Source organism: Macrobrachium nipponense, chromosome 1, assembly GCF_015104395.2.
Source record: "Macrobrachium nipponense isolate FS-2020 chromosome 1, ASM1510439v2, whole genome shotgun sequence".
Taxonomy (NCBI): Eukaryota; Metazoa; Arthropoda; class Malacostraca; order Decapoda; family Palaemonidae; genus Macrobrachium; species Macrobrachium nipponense.
This window is the reverse complement of record NC_087200.1, coordinates 173,566,073-173,593,401: the sequence shown is the minus strand read 5'-3', so window position 1 is coordinate 173,593,401 and position 27,329 is coordinate 173,566,073. Positions and strand designations below refer to the sequence as shown.

The following is a 27,329-nucleotide window of genomic DNA, read 5'->3' as shown; positions in this document are numbered from 1 at the left end:
TTTGAGTGTCCAATAGCAAACCAACATACCAGGGTTTGTTACTGCTCCAAACTCCCCCCCTTGCCAAAGAGTGGAGCATATGCTACTGAATAGAGGGTTGGATATTTGTATACCAAGCGACCACACTATCAGTATGACTACCTTACTCACCTGTCTCAGACCAGTCCAGCAAATGACGCGTCTATTCCTTAACCAAAAGGAAGAAGGAAAGTACAAGAGAAAGAAAGAGACCAGCCAACTTACTCATTCTCTCATCCACACAATCATCTTAGGTAAAATACAAAAATGCCCTAACTATGAGTTACACGTTGAGTTACACGTGTTGGCCAGCCACCACAGGACCCAGGGTTAAACATGTCCATAGATCTGTGGGCAACATCCTTAAGATAGCAAGAGGGGAACGTGGACTGGCGTAACCAAGTACCAGCACTCAGCACTCTACGTACAGCCAAGTTCTTTTTGAAAGCCAGAGAGGGACCAATACCCCTAACATCATGCGCTCTAGCCTGCACAGAGGCGGTAGTGGAATCATCAAGAGAAAAGTATGCCTGTCTGATGGCTTCTCGTATCCAAAAAGAGATAGTATTCTTCGACACCCCTTTCTTTGTACGTCCTGTGCTAACAAAAAGTCTGCAGCAGCCTGGCCTAAGGTGCCATGTCCTTTTAAGATAGCAACGCAGGGCCCGGACAGGACACAACAAAAGCTCTTGAGCATCACCACCCACAAAGTCATTCAGTGAAGGAATGGAAAATGAAGTGAACCTATCATCGTGCACAGAGGGATTTTGGGTCTTGGCCACGAATTCTGGGACAAATTCGAAGGACACCGACCCCCAACCTCTTGTGTGCTTCACCTCATAGCTCAGACCGTGGAGCTCTCCTACCCTCTTCAAAGATGCCAAGGCCAGGAGGAAAACTGTCTTGAGCATCAAGTTCCTATCAGATGAGCGACACAAAGGCTTATATGGACCCTTTGTGAAGCTCTTGAGAACCAAGGAAACATCCCACGTCAGAGGCTTGAGGTCCCTAGGAGAACTAGATTGTTCAAACCCTTTAACTAGCAAGGAAAGTTCCCAGGAAGAGGAGATGTCAATACCTCTAAGGCGATGACTGAGCTTGTCTGCAACTACATTCCATTTGCCTGGGATACGTATACCTGGCTGAGAGCTCTACCAAATTGCTGACCACCCACTGGTGAACCATAACGGTCAAGGCGTGAAGTTGAAGTGAAACCAGGCCTCCCTGCTTGTTCACATAGGCGACCACCATGGTGTCCGACATGAGAACAACAGAATGACCCTCTACCTTCTCCCAAAACTCCTTCAGACCCAGGAAGGCTGCCCTCAACTCCAAGATGTTGATATGCTACTGTTTGTCTTCCAAACTCTTAGCGCCTGAGGGAATGAGACCGCCTTAATGAGCCCCCCCAACCTGTGAGGGAGGTGTCTGAAAACAGAAGGAAGTCCGGTGGGAGAGAACGAAGAGGGACATCCTTCAAAAGATTTTGGCCATCCAACCACCAACAAAGGTCTTCTCTCACTTCCAGAGACAGAGAACCATTAACAGGGGTGAGTCCCCTACCAGAGACCAGAATTCCCCCAGTCTCCATTGTGGAGACCAAAGATGAAGATGCCTATGAGGTACCAGCTTCTCCAGGGAAGACAAAACTTCCAGAAGAACCTGCCAATGATGAGCTGACTGATGTGGTTCCGAGAGGAAGTCGTGTGCCACCACTTGCAACTTCTCCAACCATTGATCTGACAGGAAAACTCTTGCAACCTGCCGTATTGATGACCATGCCCAGGTAGAGAATCCTTTGACTGGGTACAAGGTTTGACTTATCCTGGTTGAACACGATGCCCAGTTCCAGATGAAACCGGAGCAGACAATCTCTGTCCTGCAGCAGCTTTTCCCTGGAACCTGCTTAGACCAACCAATCATTGAGGTACCTCAGCAAATGGATCCCCTGAGCATGTGTCCAACTTGATACAAGAGAGAAGACCCTTGTGAACACTTGAGGGGCTGTGGTCAGCCCAAAGCATAGGACTTTGAACTCAAAGACCTTGACCCTGAGAGAGAAGTGAAAGAACTTCCTGGACATCGGATGAATAGGGACCTGGAAGTGTGCATCTCTCAAGTCTATCGACAGCATGAAGTCGCCTTCCCTCATAGCTGCCAATACTGAACGCGGGGTCTCTATCTTGAACCGTGTCTTCCTGATGAAGTGATTCAAGGTGGATAAGTCAATCACAGGTCTCCAACCTCCCAACGCCTTGGGCACCAAGATGTGACTGTAAAACCCCAGAGACATATGCACCACTTCCTCTATCGCATCCTTGTCCAGCATCTTCTGCACTTCCTCCTGAAGAGCTCAGAACTTTAGAGAATCTGGAGGATACACCCTCCTGAGCTGCAGCTTGTCCGAGAGAAAAGGAGAGAAGTCGAATGGAAATAGGTACCCCACCCGAAGGACATCTACCACCCACTTCTCCACCCCATAACTAAGCCACTTGGCCCAATGGCCCACCAGGCACCCCCCCACCCATGGGACAGGAGAGGGAGAGGCGCCTAACCTACTGACGGCCCCCTTTACCTCTGCCCCTGGGGCCCCTTCTCGGTTTAAAGGAACAGAGCAAAAGGGAGGATGGTCCTCTGACCATCCTCCAGCTCAGTCCGAGGGAACAAAAATTGAGACTCCAACAGATCCCCATTCCTCAACACCAGCAAGGACTCAGGGTTAACTGATCTTTCCATCCTGGATAAAGCCGTGTCTCTTCTAATCAGGAGAAGGTTAGCCCATGAATTAACACTAAGGTGAGCCATATACGAAAACGCCTTGCCTCCAGACTGCAACAAACTGGCAAGAGAGGACACACTCACCAACCCTTCTTGGGACCTGTCAGAGGCTATCTTGGCAATGACCATACACCAGAAGTCCAGCCAAGAAACTGTCTGCAACATGGAGGCTGCCATAGATTCCAATGCTGAGGCATCTTGTGGAGACAACGATGGAGCTACCGACCTCACCTGCTCCAAAGTCAATCCTGGCTTCAGGTGAATGATGTCCGGGTTAAGATGACGTGACATCAAAAAGGCAAAGTTCGTAGCATAGCGAAGCGAACCGTCCCGATCTGAAAAAGAGGCATTAACCTTATGCAAGACAAATTGGACATGCCCCGATAAGGGAAGTTGAAATGAGACTTGGGATCCTGTGTAGTTCCCAGCCAGGCTTCCAAGCAGGAAGGAGTGTAAGATGACCGAGCCTGAGACCTACTCTCCAAATTGTTGAAACCACGAGTAAGACCAACAACTTCTGAAAAGGAAGACAAAAACTTGTGTGTCTCTCTCCTCCTGCTCCGGCAACGGAGACAGACGACAAGAAGAGAGTGCAGGTTCATCTAAAACCCCTTCCTCGTTCAAATTAATGGAAGAACCAGCAGCCAAACAGCCCAAAACGCCAACTAACCTGTCTGGGCTCGATCCAAGTGCCAACTCCTGTGACGAACCAACCACAACCAGGAACATCACCAAATGACTCCTTAACATGGCCGCGAACAGGCACGGGTGTGGTAGGCGTACGAACAAGAGCTGGAGAGGAACCTCGAACACTCGAAAACGAATGAGAATCCCTCAGACTCCTGAAAGTACCGGGGAGAGGGGCAGGCAAACACTCCTGCTGCACCAACTCCACGCTCACAACCTTAGACCTCTTGACAGGTGCTTTAGATCCTTACAGCGACAAATAGGCTCTGGAGACGGAGAAGTGGGAGCGCTTGCAACATTTGCATGAATGGGGGAGGTTGCAACACGCTCGCGACTCGATGCAGAGGACAAAGCAGCCACTGCAGAGCGCACACTTTCCGAAACACCAACACTCAGGAACATGGGCGTGTTGCTCCTCACTCGCAGGCGAAGAAAGAGCAAAGTCCTTAGCCTTCAAACACTTGGTACGCCGACGCAGTGGAGATGGGGAGAAGGAGAGGAAGACAGCACTGGCTCCTTACGCAATCTCTCCACAGGAGGCGGGGGCGATCCAACACGTTTGCTTCCATTCCTCCCAGCCGACATGGCAGCCAACCTATCTTCCTAAACAGAGTCCGATCTCTTAAGAACCGCCTGGCATAAAGCCTCAGACAGCTCAGCAGGAGAAGGCTCCGATGACATGGAAGGGAGTTGCAGCGAATCGGATGGCAGAGATGACATCACGGCAGCGAAAAATGACAACACAAATGAGCGAGGCAGAGCAGAGGAAACAACTGGGAGTGACGTCATCACGGCTTCTCCTTGATCCGAACGGGAAGCAGACGCCACTGGCAGAGGGATACAAAATGACTGACCCCATGACGTCACTAGCAGGGCTGACACCACGGCTTCCCTCTGACTTGAAGAAGCGGCAACTATCACTGAAGGAGCAATACAAAATGATTGACCTTGGGTACCAACAAAGACGGGGCCAGGAGGAGGGGGGAGGACCTGGACAGCATGAAGGGGGTAGCGAACATCCATGAAGTGCGTCAACAACCTCTCCAAGGGCGGAGAACCCTGTAGGCCTATTGACTTCCTAAGCGCTGCCATCTTGGACGCCTACAACTCTGCAATAAAAGACAATATAATGAAAAATCCTCCTCCTTCTCAGGAATCAAATTAACTCCCGAAGAAAGGGGTGACATTAAAAAAATCAGCCTGAGGGTCTACCGATACCTCCAATGACAAATCGATGGAAGAAAAGGAAAGGAAAAAAGACACAACACTACTATGGGGTGTGACCGCAGCAGGAGACGAAGCATCGGGAAGAGAAGAAGAAAAAGTCTCCCACAAGGGAAGAGTAGAAACCCTACGATGCTCCCACTTGCTATAAAAAAACTTCCACTGCTCTTTAGGCCACACACAGCATTCCGTGCAAGGATTCATTATTGTACAAACATTAGAGAGACACATACATGTGTTGTGGGGATCGGTCGCAGCCGAAGCCAAAAAACAAGAACACAGAAAACCTGAAGTTCCGGGGCACATACGTTGACGAGGCCAAGGAGGAGCAGAAGGAGCCATAATAACAACACACAAACACACACACATTAAACACAATCAAAACAGGCAATGAGCCAGGAAAAGACCAAGAAAGGTCAAACACAACTCTTGCCCAGGCGGTTAAGAAAACACTGATGCGGTGGCATAGGTGCATGGTCCTTGACCACTCTTCACCCAATATATGCACGCGTTGCCAGATCTCACAACATTCCTTGATTTCATCTGCGATTTAACCGGATCCAGCTAGGCACTAGAAATTATTCTACTGTTAAGACTGAAGGCTAGTTTGCGTATGAACAAAAATACTTCTGAGGGTCTATTACTGTGGGAGACATGAACACCCACAAGGATGCTCACACCCCTTGCAACAGCATTGATCATGTTTTTCCCCGGAGTAAAAAAAAAAAAAAAAAACACACACACACAAATGTAAGTTAGCAAAAAACAGTAACAGGCTACCCATCCAAGTACTCCAACCATCACGAGGACAGACTACCAGCAAAGCCTGTCTGCTCTATCCACTTTTCAAATACCTTATTACTAAGCTCAATGACCCCTTCAGCTCATGCTAAAGGATACTCCTATATAAAAGGTAGTGGTTTCTGTATGAACAACGATATGGGTTTGCATTTCTTCATCTTATTCCATCCACAAGTCTTAATCTCTTTGGTTGCAGTGCAGGACATGTTGTGGCAAGAAGTAGCATCAGAATATCCTGCATACCTAGGAAGAAGTACAAAATAGTCCTCACGTCTTGGAAGTAAATGGGAAGACACTAGTTCACAAGCATCCTGTGTTAGCCCTACCAAAGGCCAATTTATCCCAGCTGGAGAGAAAATGCTGTAGTAAACTCTCAAAAAGAGGACAGTGTTCATTTGAAGTCAAATAGAACTTCTGTGAGAAGGCTTGCGTGACCTCGTCATCTTCTTCTTCCCACAGAAGGAAGGACACGACAACAGAGGAAGATATTAACTGCATTTCTTCCTTTTATTCCATCCACAGGTCATATTCTCCTCAAGGAGTAGAACTGGAGAAGTATGGCTTGTAGTCAATACCACATATATGAGCAAATGAGTCTACAGTGTTGGGGAATGCAAGCTGGTCTCCTACCCTTAAAACTCACTTACATCCTTTACACTTTACATTGCCTACTTTTCTTGTTCAAATCTAAGTTGAAGATTAAACTGCATCATAGTCTACATACAATTATGTAAAAAAAAAAAATGATAGAAGTTTTAACTATGTAGTTAACAAGAGCCCAGCAAGGTATTCTCATTGGTGACAGCTGGAAACAAGTGCTTGGTGATGGCAGGTGAGTAAGGATTTCTCCTTATTCACCTTCATGCCACTTGTTAATTACCCTGTTAACCAAGTTTCAATAATTCGAGCTCACATTGAAGGAAACAATTATCCCTGAACTGGCATCAACACTATGGAAGCCCAAAGGAAAGGACAATACTGTCATAGAAGAGCCAACACCATACAAGATGACAATCAAAATGTTCTAGGTTTTCCTTCAGAAGAGAGGAAGGTTGAAGCTTCCCTTACCAAAACAAAACCACTACCCATAACTGACCAACAAAAGCCAGGTTCCTTGGGTCCTTCAATAGGGTGCAAGGCTATTGTGAAAAGGGTAGGTATGTTCACTTACTTCTCTCAGTAGAAGGAAATGAGAATAAATGGCAAAGATGGCAAAACTCTGCTCTCTTCTCTCAAATGTTCTTTCCCTTAGTTTCCTACATTGAGGCTCAGAAGCTGAAATGAAGGACCACGAAACAAACTCCAATTCTTAGAAGAGAAGATGACTTGACCTGCATTCTAGAGAAAATAGGCATACCCAAGTTTTAAAATGACCCAACTTTGAAGGTTCCTAGAACTTTTCAAAATTGGTAGAAAAAAGGCCCAATACTGGCAAACATTCCACTGATCTTCTCAGGGAGAAGATCAGTCTGAGAGGGAAAGTAGGGAACTAGATCCCTGCAGTAGGAGACTGCCTAACATTGTCTAGTCTTTCTGGAAGACTTAACCGAGTTCCTAGGTAAGAGGAGACTGATTTAAACAAGTAAGAAAATCAATGATAGCTATAAAAATAATGCTCAAGAAACAACTAAGGGTATGTCAAGCTGGTCATTCTCCAATACTTACAGAAACCTGACATCTTATTTGTCTAAAACAGGAACCACTGAGATTTTCCAAGAGTTAGGAAGTGATCTTGAAGGTTCCTCCATACTCAAAGAGTGGGTCCAGAGGAAGCTCAGACTCTATTAACATAATACCTGCCCCAAAGAAATGCAAGAAGAAGAATCCCCTTGTGACAACTTCCTAATGCAAATCCTAAAGGAAAGAACAATCATTCCTGCTCAGAAAACACAATTCAAGCTTGAGAGTAAGCCAAATATATAGGTGATAAGTACAGGCTTTAACAAAAGCTGACCTTAGCAAATTCTGTGAACAGCTGATCAGTACCAGACACCACATCCGATAATGGGTGAGTGACAACACACAAGTGGTCTGCAGTGGGTACTGACAAACAAAGCACTTAAACCACACTTAAAAATGATTGCCAAAATGTTCAAGGTACCTATCAAGTGTTACGCTGAAAGGAGATATAACATGAGAAGTTTTACACTTGAAAACATACTAACCACAAATCCCTGACCACAGTGAAAATCCTTTACTGGCCAAAGGATTACTGTAGGGAACTGCTCAATTCCATAACAGAAAATCCTTACCAGGAACAGTACTGCAGCAAGCAGCAATGAACATGATGGTCCTGTACAATGCACAAAACATGCCAAGATTGACATGAGCAGCACTGAATACAAATGGTATGCAGATATCGATACGATACTTGTCTTTCCACAGGACTACAGTGTGTCAATAAAATTCTTTAGATAGACCCAAATTTCTATGGGCTGGATATTTGTAGTCGAGTATCGGAATAAGTACACAAACACTTATGCAAGAATATGTCCAAGAGGGACTATTTCTGAAATGGTACTATTCAATTGTGCAAGGATGTCCTACGATACCCAGAGCTGCTGCCCTTGCACTGCCAACCATTTAAAAACTGACCAGTACAGTACTTAGCATCAAGTCCAAAACTGTGAAAGAACATCGCAAAAACATGAATTGCTATGAACCAATGGTAAGTCATCACTCCGCTGCATGAATTCAAAGCTGACACATCTTGAGATCCCAATGATACCTGTAAAGGAGGAAGCTGACACATGGACACTACTGCTGGAAACCAGTAGGTCCTAAGTATAGGTGAAAACAGCTTTAAGAATCACACTCCTCCAAGGAATATGACTTAAAATGAATGACCTCCAAAGGCAGACTGATTGCTCCTGTCGTGGAACACAAAAATGCACTGCACCCTTCCTGAGCTTACTGACACAAGACTCTCAATGAACAAAGAAAAAAAAATGGCAATTGCCTAGTTTGTATTTCCAAACGAGCAACTTATATTGTCAAGCTTCACTACTCAGTCAAGAGATGTGATCGCACTGAAAACGAATTGAATATAGGGTAAAAAACCGCATGGTACAGGGGTGGACCATGTACGATCAATGTGTACAACCCCAAGAAAAGTACATTATAACGCGTCCTGACACCGGAGTAGAGGTCTTTAGCTCCGTTCCTCACCAACAACAAAGTCGCGTCTGATGCCCATCTCCAATGTCAGGACGCGTTATAATGTACTTTTCTTCGGGTTGTACACATTGATCGTACATGGTCCACCCCTGTACCATGCGGTTTTTTACCCTAGCAGAAGGATTCTTGAAAGACTACTCAAAGGGGTGTGGGCCATGCCCCAAAACTCACCTACTACCTGCCATTAATGAACTGCTTTGTAATCAAGCATCAATAATAATTTCCAGTTTGTACCAGGATTATAGTATATTCCTTCATAAAAGGAGATTGCTTGTATTTTCATAGGAACAACACCAAATGTACTGAATGGCCCTGAATCAGAAACCAAGCACACGACACCACATGGTAACTAGGCTATTCCGATCATTATGTATGCGTATCCAGAAATACTAAGATCCAATGTGTAGGGAACTCTAGTCTATATTTAACAATTATGGGGTAAACCACTGATTAGATTTTTTTATGGTGAATACAATGCTTAGTACTTTGAATGTAAATTTTTCTTTTCGAAATAAATTTCATACTCTTTACAAAATAAAAACATTCATACTAGGCCTAAATATTTAAAACAACTTGAAAAATTCTTCACTCGGTACCCATGAAAAAATATTCACTTAGACCTATTTCCCTCTTTCTATAGCCTATGATGACAGGTGAAGCCCAGTGGTGAAGGGGGTGTATAAACAGCCCATGCCAACACCAACACCTAGCTAGGCTATGTAGTATGTCCCTGTTAGGATGTAGCATCTTGGCGTGAGTTAGGTATGTCACTTGATTAGGATTTATCCCTCTAACTACCTCTGATCCACATTTAAGCAAAGGCTAAAGGTTGGCTCCAACTACCTAGTTAAACAGCTACAGTAGGTATTTTGCCCTTGGTTAGGTTGGGGACAACTTGGTTCAGATCCAGCCCCATCTCTGTTATTAGGTACTAGGCTTTTGCCTATTTTCCTTGTTTTCATACCCATCATTTTGCCATTCTTGCAATTTCTGTGATGATACACATAAACCACAACTACAACCAGACACCTTATCCAGTGGTGGACTTACAAATTTTTCATTGGGGGCACTTAGGATTACCTATTTATCATAGCTATAGGTATATAGGCTAGGCTATATATATATATAGATATATTATTTATATATATAGATAAAATAAATATAGCTAGATTATAATTAACATAGAGATATTAGAATTAATACATTACCTATATAAAACAGGTACACAAATACAATACATAGCCTATACATATACTTAGGCTATATCAATACTTGTATAGCTATAGTAGTAGGCCTCTGTATACATAGATAGACCTACGTACACAAGAGTAGCTCTAGTTGTTGAAATAATCATTAACTAGGTAAGCAAATTTTTTTTACAAAACGGGTAATGATTTTATTGAAAGAAAACATGGTTCTATCAGTCATAGTATCCACGGGGGAGGGGGGAGACAGCGACTAGGTATACGTCCCACCCTCTTTAAATCCGCCACTGCATAGCTAACTAGGTTACATGCATTAGAGGTTGTAACCTTTGCTGTTGAATTAGATGTCCAACCTTGTGTAACAAAGAAAAATTAAGACCCCAAACTCAAGAGAAAATGAACCCAACTCATAGGGCATTAACCTCAACAAACAGGAGCAATAAACAACCTAAATACTGGAGATAAATAATAAGAAATAACATTACTCATAGTAGGAAACATCTGTTCCTTAGTGATCTACCATTTTAGTCATGCGGTAAGCAAAAGGTCATCAAATTCCTGTTTTACGGAATCATTCCAAAACCATTAGTGGGTACAATGCTGTGAATGACTTACATTACACCTAGCTAAATAGTAAATAGTAGTAAACTCATTCATAGGATCATTTCCGAACGCGAAACAGCGCATACCTATAGTAGACTACCTACGGTGTGGTGTGTCTCGGCCTCCTAGCAGGAAGCTTTATGAAATGGGCTAGTATTTTCGACTTTTTGAGCCCTCTTAAATAATATGGTCGTGGAATTTGATCTAAAAACCAATATACGTTAAATTACACAAACTCTCAATTACGCGACGCTGGCTCGGGAAGAAGAAAATAAATGCTTAGCAGATGAACTTAAATGGGATACTACTGAAATTCCTTAACTTTCATTCCCACAACTTGCTGGTAAAGTGTTTTCAGAACATGTGCCGTGTGTTTCGTATTATTTTTTAATCTATCCTATAATACAAAGCACATGTCAATCTGATACCTGTTACTAATAAAATAGGGATAACTCTCGCCGAGAACTTCATATTAAGCCTATGAGTATTTGACTTCCACGTTATCGGGCGTCAGGTACGCGGACACAACGTTTCCTCACGTCACACACTCGGTGGATACACTAACATAATATTTAAAGGCTTGCGCCTTGAGGGCGGCCCTTGCGCGCCGCCGCCGTCCTGGGCCTGGCCCTGGCCCTGGCCCGGCCACGGCCCTGCCCACCGAGGCGCCAAGGCTCGCCTGTTTCAATGTTTACAACTGTGTTTACCAACACAACCGTGAATTATTTACATTAACAAAGACGTTCTCAGTATCTATTATGTAATTCAGATGAAACAATCATTTTACATTTAGACATTTCGCACTCCTTTCATCGAAACATCATTCAGCGCGATGGTGTTTGAAGGGAGGCTTTAAGAATCATGCATATACCATACTAACATTGGCTATGGCTGTCATGAGTGTCAAGGATAGTACTGTAATGTAACATGATCCATCATATGGTATCGAAAAGAATTACTCTGGATATCTGAATATGGTTTGTTATCTACCAAACTTCAGAAGCAAAGATCCAGTCATGAAATATTGAATAAAGGCGTTTGATGATGTAACGCGTACAGTTACGTAGTCAATGCGTGCGTCTGATGCAGATAGCAATGGTTTAAACTGGTCTAAGGAATACAAGACTAATGTTTGCAAGGGTTTGTTGGTAGATAGAAGCTTGTGAAACTTAATATTTCGATATAACAAATCAATTAAAACACCAACATGATTAAACAACGACTGCAAAACATTGCGTAACATCTGTAAATCAACGAGACTCGGGTGATGACCAAAATAGACGAAAATAGCATCTCTCACAATAGGACAACAATAATCGATGTTAAGGAACATTCACCAAAGGGTTTAGGCGAAATATATTGATGCCATATACTTCATGTTAATCCGTGCGTCATTATCTCTTGGTAACGGAACTCTTAGGGGATCAATGATCAATTTTTGGTTGACATGACTACAGCTTACGGCATAGGGTAATTCCGTCTGGGTTTAAAGCACTTCATTATCACCAAAAGTTTATCCCACACAGTTATGTTCAAAATCAAAATATGCATCCTATATATATATCATATCATCCGTAAGCAACTACAGTATACTCCTGAAGGATATTTCAAGGTCAAAGCCTTACGTAGATAGTAGATCTTTTCTATGTGATGTTGGCCAGCCCTAGGAGTGCTGAAAATCAGCTCAGTGGTCTGGCAAAACTACTTTTATAATAATAATAATGATAATCTATGTGATGTAAACATACCAAATACGTTAGCTGGGTTTGGAGGTCAAATTATAAGCTTCAACACAAGCATTGACAAAGGTTTGCAGTATTTGACATTATTTCAAAAGAAGAAATCAATGTTGCTGGCTATATCGATATCGTGGCAGTGGCCTGGTTGCATTAACATTGCAAGCTACCAACGTGCAACAATTAATAGACCAGTGCATGGTTTGAATAATCCTTGTCATATAACTGTAAAGAATAAAGTAGCAAAATTAGTGATGTTAACAACAATTATTTTTTATAATGGCAAACCCCTCAACTATTCGTCAGACTGAATAATATCGTCAAATGAAACCGGTCCTTTCAAAAAATTTCTTTTTATGTCTTTCTTTCTTTTTCTTTTGCGGCATCTTGTAAAGTCGCACCTCCAATGAATTCGTCAGACATCTTTTGAAATTTAATTGGACTCTTACACAAATTTAATAAAAACAACTTTATATGGAAGCATTATAACGTATGCTCGGAAAAGAAATTTTCCTTTTATGACTTGAATGGACATGAACAATTTTCAGTTTCAGAAATAAGCAAGTTATGGTTTGAAGTTTGAGAAATAAGCTAGAGTTACGGTTTGGCGTTACCGTTCCTCAGCTTTGTACACGGAGTTCAAGACTTCAAGTAACTGCATCTGGACCAAAAATAACAAAATGGGAACTATATACTTACATGAAAATGGATTACATTACTCTATTATTTGCGTGAATGCTCACAAATGCTCCTCTGGAAGACAGCAAGGCGATTCATCACGACAGAAACTACTCCGCCAAGTTATAGCATCATTGTAGGCATATGGCATTACAATATACCGAATAAAATGCCACCAAATGTCATTCTTGTGTTACACGAGCCGAATCGTTTCTCCGTGTGTCAGGAATCACAGCTAGGGATTTAAGCAACTAATTTTTTTTTTTCAAGTAAAAATCTAAAACTGTGGCTGTTGAATAATAAAGTTTTTGCGTTAGCCCGAAAAATTCAATAAAAAAATATTCTCTGGATGTACTATTATTACTGCCGCCAATATTGCGTGATGCAAAGGGCCTCTGGGAAATTCTGCCCGTCATGTCTTTTAAGTGTTTTGTCCTCCACAAGTCGCCTCACATCCTCAGCCACCCGTCTCGCAGTTCTCGGGTCTGGGTCGCCCGAATATTCTGATACTCACCGGAGTTATTGTTGTTTCAAGATGGAATAACTTATTCCATCTTGTGTTGTTTAAGACTGAGCTCTTAGAGCAGCCGTAAAAACACGCTCTTCTCTTGAACGAAATCCCCAGGCACGATAAGGAACTTTGGTAATTCACGTTATTTCAAACTCTGTCTTACATCTGCTTACTAATTTTCTTTTTTAAAACTTTAATATCAAATTTGCAAAAAGTTTATGTCAAGCTTCATTGTCATGTTTCATGACCCTGTAGCAACATATCAAGGTATTAGACTTACGGATAATTTTACCTTCCTGCAGTGGCGGATCTGGAAATCTTTCATGGGGATGGGGCCATTAAAAAGGATTACACACACACACACATTCACACACACACACACACACACATATATATATATATATATATACTTATATATATATATAGTATAACAGAATCACGAAAGTTAGGAACGTGATAAATCGATAAATAAAGATAAATGCCACGAAGGAAAAATAAACGAAGGAGTCTGCGAGATCTTTCGGCTGAAAAGCCCTTTACTTAAGCAGCTACTGTAGCTGCAGTAGCTGCTTAAGTAAAGGGCTTTTCAGCCGAAAGATCTCGCAGACTCCTTCGTTTATTTTTCCTTCGTGGCATTTATCTTTATTTATTTATATATATATATATATATATATATATATTATATATATATATGAATAACTTGATCACGAAGTATATAAAACGTGATTCTATGTATAAATAAAGGCTTTTGCCACGAAGGAAAAAATGAAAAAGCGAGATACCCGAGTACTTTCGGTCCTGTTCAGACCCTTACTAAGGCAAACTGATTTTACAGAGGAAAACATAGTCAAAAGAAGGCTTAATATCCAAACTGACACTACAAGATTAGCAATAAGGTCGATTTCACTCTAACAGAAACGAGGAAATGCCTGACGGTAGCCACACCTTGGAGGGTACACACGCGGTAAACAGGTTATTCTTCCAGAAAACAGTACATTTTATAAAAACAAGGAAGCATATACAACTTAATATCATGAAATTTACACAAATTTTCCCAAAAAATTATTATTAATGAAAAGACGAAAGAAAATATAAATATATATATACATATATATATCGAGCAAGAGAAAGAGAGAGAGAGAGAGAGAGAGAGAGAGAGAGAGAGAGAGAAAGAAATAATAACTATATACATGTGGGACTAATTTATTAGTAGTTATATTTTTAAGGTCCTTCATAAACATCTTACAAATATATGGGTCCAAATGGTACATTCCCGGACTAAGATTTAGTTTGTTTTTATTAGTGATTTGTATAATTGCCGATTCCAGTAAATTTCTTGAAACATAATCATTAGATCTAGCAGTTACAGAGGTATCACCCCAATTAATGCAATGAGATTTTTCACTCAGATGGATAAACAGTACATTTGAAGTCTGGGCTGTTCTAACTGAATACATATGCTGCTTAATACGTACACAAATTTTTACTTGACTGACCAACGTAAAACGATGGGCAATCCTTACAAGGAATTTTGTAAATGATGTTGTTATTTGTTACAGGACTATTCTTAATTAGCATATCTTTAATGGTATTGTTATAAGAGAACACTACATTAACATTGAACGATTTAAATATTGATTTTATGGTTTCAAATCCACGAAAGTAAGGTAAGCTAAGTACATTTTTAGGCATTTCTTTTTCATTAATAGCAACACTATAAAACTTTCTGTGAGCTTTTTGATAACATAAATCAATTAAATGAGGTGGGTAGCAGAGATCGTTTCCTATCTTTTTTATATATTCTGTTTCTTGGTCAAGATATTGTGGACTCGTGATAAGCAAAGCGTGTAGTAACATAGAAGAAAAAATTGACATTTTAATATTAAGATGGTGGCCAGAATAAAAATGTACATATGTTAAATTATTTGTGGGTTTTCTATAAATACTGAATTTGCATTGGAAAGATTCTCTATGTATTAATACATCTAGGAAAGGGATGACATTGTTATTTTCAGTTTCAACAGTGAATTTTATGGATGGCACTAAATTATTCAATTTAGACAGTAAATCATTTACATCGATACCAACAGGAAAGACTACTAAGATATCATCGACATATCGGAGGTGTTGTCTCTCAAAAAATTCCATATATAAGTTTGAAAGGAGAGGTGATAAAGGGTTACCCATGGCCATATATACCAAATATTTGTTGGTAATATTCTCCATTAAAAATAAATCTGCAATCACAAATACATAACTTATTCAGGGAAATTATGTGACTAACGGACATAGGCAATTCATGCAGTACAAGTTCGTTACTTAAATATTCTAGCACAGAGTCAATAGGGACTTTTGTAAACAAGGAACATACATCAAAACTGGCAAAGATATCGCTAGGGTTTAGTACAATGTTATTTAATTTTTCCACAAGATCAAGAGAATTCCGGATGTGTGAATTAGATACAGTTCCTAGTAGCGGGGATAACAACTTAGTAAGATATTTAGATAGTTTATAAGCAATTGATCCTGCAGTACTAATAATTGGGCGCATAGATTTGTTTTCCTTATGAGTTTTGACTAGGCCATATAAATAAGGTAATGAGGGACACTTTACAGTTAACTTACACAAAAAAAAAAAATTTTTAATCTTTAAGAATTTGTTTGATATTGATATTAAAGTTTTTTATTACTTGGTCCAACGGATTTTTTGCGAGTTTTTTGTAAGTTATTTCATCCTCTAGTAAAGTATGCATGCGTGATATGTAGTCAGTTTTGTCCAGAACCACTAAACTATTGGATTTATCAGCCTTGGTAATGTGAAAGCTATTATCATTCTTCAATTCTTTTAAACTTTTTCTGTAGCGGGCGGGGAAGTTATTTTCATGATAGGCATGTGTAGCACTATATGTCATGCCTTTGATAATGTCTAAATGATTTGTGGTAGGTCATAGTATTTCTCAAACTTAAATAGAGATGTCGCTATTGATAAAGCTGAGGGTCAGATATTGTAGCCATTTAGGCTTTAGCTTCCGTACGGGTTAGAGGATAAAACAACCAGAATTTTCCAATATCAGAAACCACTCTATAATATGCAAGACTGAAATTCAAAAAGAACATTTTACAATAATTGATTATGTTAAACATCCTGACCAACTAAAAACGCTGGAGTCGTTATATATTAAAAGACTGGTGCCCTCATTAAACGGTAATTTGTCCTCGTCACCTTTGTACCTGGCATAGTTGTCGTCGCTTCTCTCTGCCAACTGTAACTCTTTCCATCTTCACCTCTGATCATGGACGGTTGGTGTTTCTAGTAGTCTCTCTTTTTATTTACTGCTCTTTTTAATCTTTTTTGGACTTTATTTTTTAAAATTGTGAATTCCTTTTAATTTTATATGATTGTTTATAATATGACTTTGTATTTTATTCACAGACTGATGATGCACACGGATGTATGTGCGAAACGTATCATATGCAATAAACTTGGCCTTTTAAATCTCGTATCATGGACTCCTTCTGGACACTATATATATATATATATATATATATATATATATATATATATATATATATGTGTGTTGTGTGTGTGTGTGTGTGTGTGTGTGTGTGTGTGTGTGTGTATCTGCATTTGTATTGCTGCAATACACGCTTAAAAAGAAAACTAACTTAACTAGAACTTCAAGGAAAGGCAACAAGTTACTGGAAGTTTGTAATTGAAGGCGTTAAACCATTTCCAGATTCTACTTAACCTCTAAACTGGATGTCATCTGCGCGAAAGTTTATGAAACTGTCACTAACATATTCACTGCGGACACTGGACTATCAAACCTTTCTGACACTGTTGCACAATCGTGGGATATCGCGAGGGAATTAACTTGCATTGCCGTCGAAAAGAATCTCTCGCAGCTGACTGTGAATGAAGAGTTTTCTCAAATCCGTATAAATTTCTTTTGAACGTCCGTAAGTTTTGTAGCAGGAAGGAAATTGTATAATTTACGTAACATATCTTATGGGATTGCAAGAGCCTGAACATATTTCATATTGCAGTAAGTGCTCAAAGATAATTATGTTAGTATGATGCCAGTTCGTATCTTAACGCCACTCTTCTTCTTTCCCACCGTTATCCCTACATTAAGGGGTCGGTCGCCTCATGCGCCTTCTACACTGCCTTCCATCAAAGGCATCATCCTCCACCAACATCAGGTACTGGTTTATTGTTTGGCAAAGGGGTTTTTATTACTGTATGCCCTTGTTGTCATCAACCACAATAATTGGCAGTGGGCCTCGCCTTTGACTAAAATTCCACCTGCAAGGCAGCAGTTTCCACAGTTATTGGCAGTGGGCCTAGCCATTTACTTAAAAGTAAGACTACAAGGCAGCAGTTTCCCCAGTCATTGGCGGTGGGTCTCGCCTTTTACTAAAAAGTAAGACTGAAGGCAGCAGTTTCCACGGTCATTGGCGGTGGGCCTAGTTTATTACTAAAAAGTATGCAAGGCAGCAGCTGTCCTTTTAGTCGCCTTTTACGACACGCAGGACCTACAATGGTATAGTATTCTTACACCCCAATCACAAGGTCATCGTACCAGAAAGCCACTCTTAATTGTATAATAAAGCATGCACGCTTCTTCACTTACGATGACAAACTAAGTTGTAATCATATACGTGAGTAGAACTTTTAATGTATTCTATGGGAGTATAAAGAAATTTACATTGTATCAAGATATTTTAATAACAAAAACACATTTCCTGTGCTAAATTCATAAGTAAAGATTCAGCAAGCTTGTGGGACAAAACTGGGTAAGGGAGTAAGACTCACGAATAATCCATATAGGACGACGATGTTTGATGACGGTACGAAATTCACACATGGTAAATAAACTATTAACAAGGGAAGTAAGGTAGTTTTAAGGACCTTTAATTAATGGAATGTCTTTCTTAAAAAAAAAAATCAATGTTTTGTATCAGTCATACGTTGTGGGCGGAGGTAACTATAGCGATGCCCTATTGATTTGCGTAGTGCCGAGGAGTAGTAGGATAAAATATACTACACGTCATCTTTCCAAGAAGAGTAACCTGGGAAATATGAAGTCAATTCATGTATATCAGAGTAATAAAGTGATTATCAATTGTGTATTAATAGTCTCGTTGAAAGTGCTTTGGGATCATAGTCGAGCAGATAGCCTGTTATCTCCGCACTGTATGAAAAATGCCAATATTCAAGATTAACGAGACAACAATTCAAGCTCAAGGACGTCCCATTGATTTCTGAAGAAACCTTTACAATTATGTGAACTTCAGAAATCCTGGTGACGTCTTGGATACCCTCTTCCCCGAGGTTACTTGAGTCTGAATGCTGTCTCGTCAATCCTGAATATTGACATTTTTCATACAGTGCGGAGATAATAGGTTATCTGCTCGGCTATTTTTCCAACGCACTTTCAGCGAGACTGTTAATACATAATTGATAATCACTTTATTACTCTGATATACATGGATTGACTTCATAGTTCACAGGTTGTTCTTCCTGGAAAGATGACGTGTGGTATATCCTACAACTCCTCGGCTCTACGCAAATCAATAGCTATACAGTTACCTCCGCCCACAACGTACTAAATCATATGACTGTTTTTTTTTCTCAAGGACGACATTCCATCCACTATATATATATATATATATATATATATATATATATTATATATATATTATATATACATATATATACATATATATACATATATATACATATATATACATATATATATATATATATATATATATAATATATATATATATATATATATATATATATATATATATACATAACAAGTGTAATTTTCTACTATACTTTATTGTGATTTTCGCCTAACCAAGCGAAGACATCTTCAACGATAACTGAAAGTGGTTTTTGTGCTGATTAATTTTGCTGTACTGCTCAACAGTTTATATGAAAGTCTTATTAATTTGTATGGCAAAGAGTGATTAGTGTTATTCTTCAATTAATTTTGCAGTCATTTAGATACGTAAAGGAAACGGTGGATAGATGGAATGAAAGAGGCATTGGAAAGGAAGAGCATTTAAATTCACGAACTTGGAGTGTTTGCACTATAGACCGGAACCGTGTAGTGCGCGTAAGATCAATGTACTGGTGATGAGCCTTCAGTGTAGATGCATGAAACATCTAAATGACGCAAAATCGCTCCGTACTGGGATTCGTCCGCAAATCAGCGATTAAAGGATGAATGTAGCAGTGACTTTTGTGTTGGTATATCTCTAGAGGATACATGTTTCAACCACTTTCATGCTTTCAAAGCTGAGTTGCGATGGAATCTCTGTGCAGAAAAATCCTTCAATAATAGCCATTTCCTCGGCCCTTTCAGAAGGTTCATCAGCTGCGCTTTAAACCTTCCTGCACTTCCTTTGCCACGGTATCTGTTCATCGCTTTCTAGTCTTGATCTCCTCCTTCAGTCTGACGCTTCCAAATTGTATCCTCTTTTGCCTGAGCTAACGTCGTCCATTCTGTCCACTTGGCAAAATTATCTCAAAATACACTGGTCCATTCTTTCACCTTTAGCAAGCTCTCTCCTCCCTCTAAGCTTCTCCGCATTTTTCATAAACTCAGTTCTCGTACCATATAAGCTTCCCAAGCAATTTTGTTTATCAACTTCACCCTTTTTTTATTACATTATCATTCATCAGTCAAATTTTAGTTCTATAAATGATAGCTGGCTGAGCAATCGCTTCACGCATTTCCAATCTTGCTTCAGTTACTCCATTTCTCTTGCTAATTTTTTGTATAAATCCTGCTGCCTTCTTCGTTTCAACTGTTCATCGACTGGCCTCTTTTCTCATTCTCAGATGCTTAAACAAATTAACTGTTTCCATTCTTACATCATCCATACTATCATTCATTGCTCTACCTTCTTGTTTCCATTTGCCCTCATAATTTTACTTTTGTTCATGTTTACTAACAGCTTTCAAACCACTCCACTCTTCACTACAGTTTTTACTTGTCTGTCATGCCCAGTCATTGTTGTATCTTCCGCACGCAGCAGTTTTCCAACACTTTATTCATGACCCATTTTCTTATCCCGCAACTTGCACAGGGTCTCAGCATCATTCCATATGCAAAGATATCAAACATGACTGAGATCCATTTTCACACAAGACCGCTCATTCTCCCATCGACACATCTAGCTCTCACCATACCTTAATCACTCTCAGGAGCTCATTTACTTTCATGTTCTCAACATCCTTCACATTTTCTCTCCCCATCGATGTTATCGTAAGATTTTCCTGTCAGTTTATGTCACATACAGCATTTTTTTTTTTTTTTAATTTCCGAATTTCTCGTATAACGGATTCTCTAACTTTGACCTCTCCTTCCCTGAGATCTTTTTTTTTTCTGAACCGCTTTCTCAGAAAATTTTATCATACACCTCCCTTGGTAAACTAAGTAAAGCTATGCCCATAAAGCGTCGTGTCCTCTGCCACTTTTACACTCCTTTTCCACACTGACGCCATTTAGCTTTGCCTCGACAATAGGCAACATTTAACAAATCATAAGAATATATACTTCGTCGACCAAAGACTGCATTCAGTTCTGTCCATAAGCATCCATTGTTCTAAAATCTAGTCACCCGTATACAGTTCTCTCTACATTTACCTAAAGTTCTTGCTGCTAATATTCGCCGTCAATTAGTACGATCCGTAATTTCTCTTCATTCTCTTCTTGACTTCCCTATCCATCTTCCTGTACAACTGTATAGGAGCTCTTCCATCTTGAAGTATTCGCCAAAAGCATTTTTTTTTTTTACAGATGATTCAGTTACGGGCTACGCCAGGAGCAAGAGCCCGTGCCAGCACAAGGCTGGCTTAATCTTAAACCATGTATACACACACACACACACACACACATATATATATATATATATGTGTGTGTATATGTACTTACACCCACTGTAAACAGCTGAGGATGTATGACTATATAAATTAATTAAATTATTCATATTCTTTTTGCAAACATGATCCACACAATGTCACCGAAAATAAACTAGCAACCAATGTTGTACCAATATACTCCTCTCTTGATATCGGAACACAATTATTAATTTACACATGAGCTCTTCATTGATCCCAAAAGATCGAAGCCAGCATACTAAACCTCTAGAGTCTGCGTCAGTGGCTGCTAAGGAACAGCTAAGAAAGAAACACTACAGAATTGCAAAGCGCCCTTCTTGCATTTATGAATGAGGATAACAATTATATCATGACGAACACGCAAGTGTTGCGTGCATATGGAGGGTCATAAAGCAATGTTTTCTTCCGATTTACGAAGTTTAATAATGCTAGGGGTGGTCAGTACTCGGATTCGTGAGTACATACTAACAGGTACCTAGCGCCTCCAACACATAGATAAGCACTTAGACATTCAGAGGGACACCCATGTTGCCAGCAATCTCAACCCAAATAGTACTACCTGCAGAAAACACGAGAAAACACGAAAAATTGCGATAGTTTGTTCACAACCTGCTCGGGAAGTTCGGTGCGAAAGTTATTTTGTTATAGGTCAGTTTCTGTTGTTTTTTTGCATTTCCTGTGTAGCTATATTTGGGAGTTATTATCGTAAGTTATACTACCCTAAATAGGCCAGGTGTTCGGATGATCCAATTCATGTTCCAACAACAGTAGTAAACTAGTAATAATAGAAATCTGAATAATAGAAAGCTGAATAAACAGGTGAGAAATGTACATGGTATTTTGTTTATTTTACATTTTCCATGTAATTTTTTATTCATTTTGTATTTTCCATGCATTTTTCTTATTTTCCAGAAATTCCAGGGGATGCAAATTATACCCACCCTTGCCCACCCCTGCGCACGCCCATGCACGTAGTACATAGCTGCACACATATACTATATATATATATAGTACAAACATAACGAATTATTGCTATAGTTATTACGTTATTGTTCTCTAATTTTATTCTTTGTTTCACAAAACACTGCTGCAGACAGTAGTTCGGTCTCAAAGAAAGGCAGTTACATTCAGCGACAACTAACTGATTTCTTTCTGTATTTTCTAACAAGCACATAAGCCTTTTCTTTAAGAATGAAAAGAACAAAATCAAGGGAATCTTTTTTGTCGAATTTAAACTACAGGACGGTTTCATCACCTATGGCCCAAGATAATGCATACTAGATATTCAAAGACAGAGGGCGCTTTCATGAGAGCTAGGAGCTAACTTGCTCCGTAGCATGTACTCGTATGACCGAGTAAACTTAATTCTTCCTTTCTTTATTATTTTAGTTTGAAATTATAAAAGAACTTAGCGTAAATCCCTGCTATAAAAGTACAATCAGTCTCAGAAGTCACCTACGATGAGCTCTCGAACACACGTAAGTGGATTCTAACATACCTAAGTGGCTATTTACAGAGGACAGTTTCTCTCATATTGGAGATCTTCTCATTCCAGTTTTTCCGTTCATCCTCGTTCATCATAATTTGCCTCTCTCTCGTCTACCTAACTTCATGCATTTAACGTTTGCTATCTTACAGAACGAATGTGTTTAGCATCAGAAGCAGTTGCAGCCATACCTGAGATAACAAAAGGGTAAACCACTCCTCGATGTGAGGATGGTAACTAAGAACATGTGAAGAAAGGCTGAATAAGGTGAAATAGGATAAAAGCAAAACTCTTCTCCTTGAATGATTGAAATGAATATCCGTCACGAACTTTTGGCTTAACAGAAGTTAGCAAAAATCTTCATTCAAGTTTCTGAACCTCAGAGTTAACGTTAAATCTTGCTAGTTTTAAAATCTATGGTATCTGCAGAAACACTCATGCACCTGAGTATTATAAAAAAAATGCTATTTCTAAATCAACCTTTAATGACGTTCAGCTGTACTAGATTATATTCAGCATTCATTTTATTTGGTTAACATGTCAATAAAAGCACAAAATAAAATCTATAGTAATGGATTCATTTCACTCATGCCAAGTAGGTGAACGCTTTCTCCACTCATCCCCTACTATACGATATAGGCCTATTCTTGTTTGTGAAGTTGATAAGTTTTTTTTTTTTCTATTAAAGATGATGCCTAATCCAGATTTCTTAATTCATACTGACATACTGTTTTCTTGTTGTTAATACTATTTTCTCCGTTGTTCGAATGCCCAGTTGCAACTATATAATCGACGCAGCTCAAGCGTAAACACTTCCATTGCTCCATGGTAACCATCAACGAGTTTCACCGATCTGTGTGACCGTGTATCAATGTGAAGGTCGCAAAAGTAACCATAACTACGGACTTCCAAATTTAGATCTTCACCATTTACGTAGGACGAGAAAATAACATGAACGCGGAAAGAACAAATTATCTATAGATCAATATATATTAATCGAGGCGTAACGTGCTAAAGGGGAATTCCATCGTTTCACTTCCCATTTCGGATTCAAGGGTTTCTCAGTGGTAACCGTATCTGAAATATTGGAATGCCATGAAGTTAGGAGTTCAGTTTATAATATACGAAATTAAATGTGTCAGATAATGGGAGAACGAGAGAAGAGCTGTCACAAAACTAGAGAAAGTAAAGACGGAAGCAGGATATGCGTATAGCCTACCTACAGGAGACCGAGAGGAATAATCCTGGAGTGAGTATGGAAATAAAGATTGAAATACCAGAAGGAACTATACGTAGAGCCACCGTTTCTGTAGAAGGATGAGATGTGGATGATGAAAGTAAATGAAAGGAAAGAGACTGAAACTTCTAACATGATTTGTTTACATAGTATTTCTGGTGCGAGAAAAACTGAATAGAGGGAAGTGTGGAGAGACACAGCCAAGTAAAATGGATTCGTTTTGGAGATGGTGTGGTCATGTAGAATGAATGGGGGATGATAGCTTGGTGAATTCCCATGCATATATATATGAATTTGCGTTACTCATGGCCGCGGAAATGTTTTATATTCTCAATTATTAAGCCATGAATACCATTTAACATCGAATTCGCTATGACTTGGAAATAACTTATATAATATATATATATATAATATATATATATATATATATATATATATATATATATATATATATATATATACTTTTTGAAGTCAGCCTTATTATTCTTCTTTCAGTCGTTCAATAACACTTGCAGACCATGTTACATTTTCCCCTTCTTCCCTATTCCCCCAAAACTGAAACACCAGAGGTTAGGTTAGTACGTAGGACATAAGGTGTGTACCTATATATACGCGCAGTCAATACTGCTCCCAATAATTCATGCCGCGGCTTATTGATGATAATTCCCGGGAGAAAGTGGCAGTGTGGCCCTTTGACATTTGACACCGGATTTTACGTTTGTTGGGGAATGTAACATCACCTCAAGTAGATTCATCCTTCATAAGATTTCACCGCTAAAATGATTACTCTGCAACATGATTCTCACAATTGAAAAGGCCTTCCAAAGTTCCAACGTCCTGTAGATAAAAACAGTCATTCGGAACTTGGTAATATGTAATATTTTGAGTGTCGTTTTTCTTTGTACGGCGACTCAATTTCTAAAGCTTCAATTCAACAAGCCCTGGAAGTCTTTAGTCCACAGGATTTATCATTGTTGTCTTCATTATTGCTTGGTTGCTTTTGTAAAACCGATTCCGCTCTGTGTTAATCTTTTGTTTCTTTGCTTGCAGTTTGTTTGGAAATTCCTTGAAACGAAAGGGGAAAGGTCTTGTAATCAGTATTTTCACTTACTTCGTGGCCAAATACTCTGTTTTTGTTTATATCACGTTGCTATTCCCATAGTAGAGGATATGTATATAGTAATTTATGCACTGACCTCATAGACAAATTGGAAATTTACAGTATCCTCAACATTTTCCTTAGTTTGAAGAAGCCCGCTGTTTTTCCTTTATTATGGGTCTTATTTATGTCTTATCATAGCGATTCTTTGCATGCTTTCAGTGAAACGGCGTATTTTTCAGTTTGTATACAAATAAATGAATATAAGCTTACTGGTTTGAAATTTATAAAATACCCCAATAACTGAAATCTGATGATCCACCAGTCTTGTCTTCACCCACGACCGTTTGTGCCCGTGTTGTGGCAAAATAATTGGAATCCAGCGTCAGATTTTGACTAATTTTTTGCGGAAACATTTATTTGGAGGTCATATTCCTCGTGACTTCCTGAAATAGAAAGATCGTGATAAAATGTTAATCTTCGCTCCGAAAATCGGCGAAAAAATCGTCGGTGGCGTTTTTCGTGTAACGTGCGCTGGTAAAACTTGACTGTGCAACGTTTCCTACAGTAGTACTACCCTACGTGAGCTTATGATACTCCATTTAAAATCGTTAGCTGTTCAACCATGAATGGTTGAGGAATCACTCGAATAGTAAATGTGGGGGAAATAGAATGTTACCTCTTGAGAAATGCAGCTTCCTCAAAGAGATGTCTAATCACAAGGTTTAATATAAGGGTGACAAACTAACAACGAATAAATCCCAAGGTAACAACGTTGCGTCACTCTACATAGGTGTTTTACTAGCTGCTTATCAGAGACAGAACGGAAATGACTCAATAAAGAATAATATGTTTTGACATCTACTACACCGATTTTAAGATCATGAAGCCCCAAAAAACTTCAACGACCTCCACCCCCATAGCAATATAACAATGAAAGCATAACTATACGTGGGAGCAAGACGAATACAGATTAACAGATCGAGGCAGGAAACAACAAAAGTATTAAAAACAGAAAGCTTAACACACTACACCAAACTTTGAAAAATAAATACGAAACCTTTATTACAGGCCTATACGAAAGAAACAGTTACAAAATTTTCAAAAAAAAAAAAAAAAAAAACGCATTGTTAGGGTACGACCGATAGAGTGAATGTATGCCGAGACGAGTTTCAGAGGGGCCCTCATAACAAAGCTGGGCAAAGGTATCGTGAAAATAAAATAAAATAAAACAAAAATAGATATATATAAAAAAAAGAAACACCACCCACAGATGAAACTTAGTTCGGTCTTTGGTTTCCACGTAATACAGAAAACAAACAAATCGAGCCCACAACAAACTAAACGGTCTTTCATGAAGCAACATAATAGAAAGACGCCTCAGGTGGTAATTGCCTTAGCTATGCCAGTTCGCGCACCTACGCAAGTTTCACTGGTTATGAAAGGAAGTGGGAGCCTAGTGTGGACCCGATCCCATCCACCGTGCACAGCTATTATGATGTTTTAACTTGAGGAAATCTTGAAAAAGTCTGCCGTCAGCACAGCGCCATAGAAGTCAGAAGCATTCGATGTAGGAGAAATAAGAGAAAGAAGGGAATCACGTGAAAGGTAGAGAAGAAGCGGTGAAAGGCAAAGTAAAGTAGTACAGATGCCTTTTCTAATAGTGGGTAGCTACAGCAACAAAGGTGACCCTAAACAAAATATAAACAAGTAAAAAAAAGCTCAAAAGTTTCTTCGGCGCAATCAAGTTTTCTGTTGGTTGCTTGCGTTATTGGCACCTATAGTAGTGCGAGAGGGCAGCCTTGGCTAACTTTAACCTAATAAAATAAAAAACCACTGAGGCTAGAAGGCTGCAATTCGGCAAGTTTGGCGATTGGAGGGTGGATGACCAACATACCAATTTGCAGCCCTAGTCCTAGAGTCTAGGCTCAGTAGTTTTTAAGATCTGAGGGCGGGCAGACAGGTAAATAACCATCTCAATGGTTTTCTTATACAGAAAACTAAAAAGGAAGAATAACATGTAATTCATAACTCGTGAAATCATGAAATGTAGCAATAGTGGAAGAAATGGTCCTAGAATTAAGGACTACAGATTCAAGAAAGACATTTTCGAACAATCATCAGCCATGCTGTATTGGGCGGCCTTATTTGCTGAAACACGTGGCTATATA

General features: G+C 39.6%; 1 protein-coding gene across 1 annotated transcript in view; it reads right to left on the bottom strand.

The window, feature by feature from the left end:
• LOC135219856 (titin-like) overlaps positions 1-11,077 on the bottom strand; it is a 242,609-nt gene extending 231,532 nt beyond the window's left edge. Inside the window, exon 1 of the mRNA XM_064256966.1 lies at positions 10,922-11,077. Coding sequence (XP_064113036.1) covers positions 10,922-10,964 — 43 coding nt within the window. The 5' untranslated portion in view covers positions 10,965-11,077. The remainder of the gene's footprint in view (positions 1-10,921) is intronic.
• Positions 11,078-27,329: the final 16,252 nt, after the last annotated feature.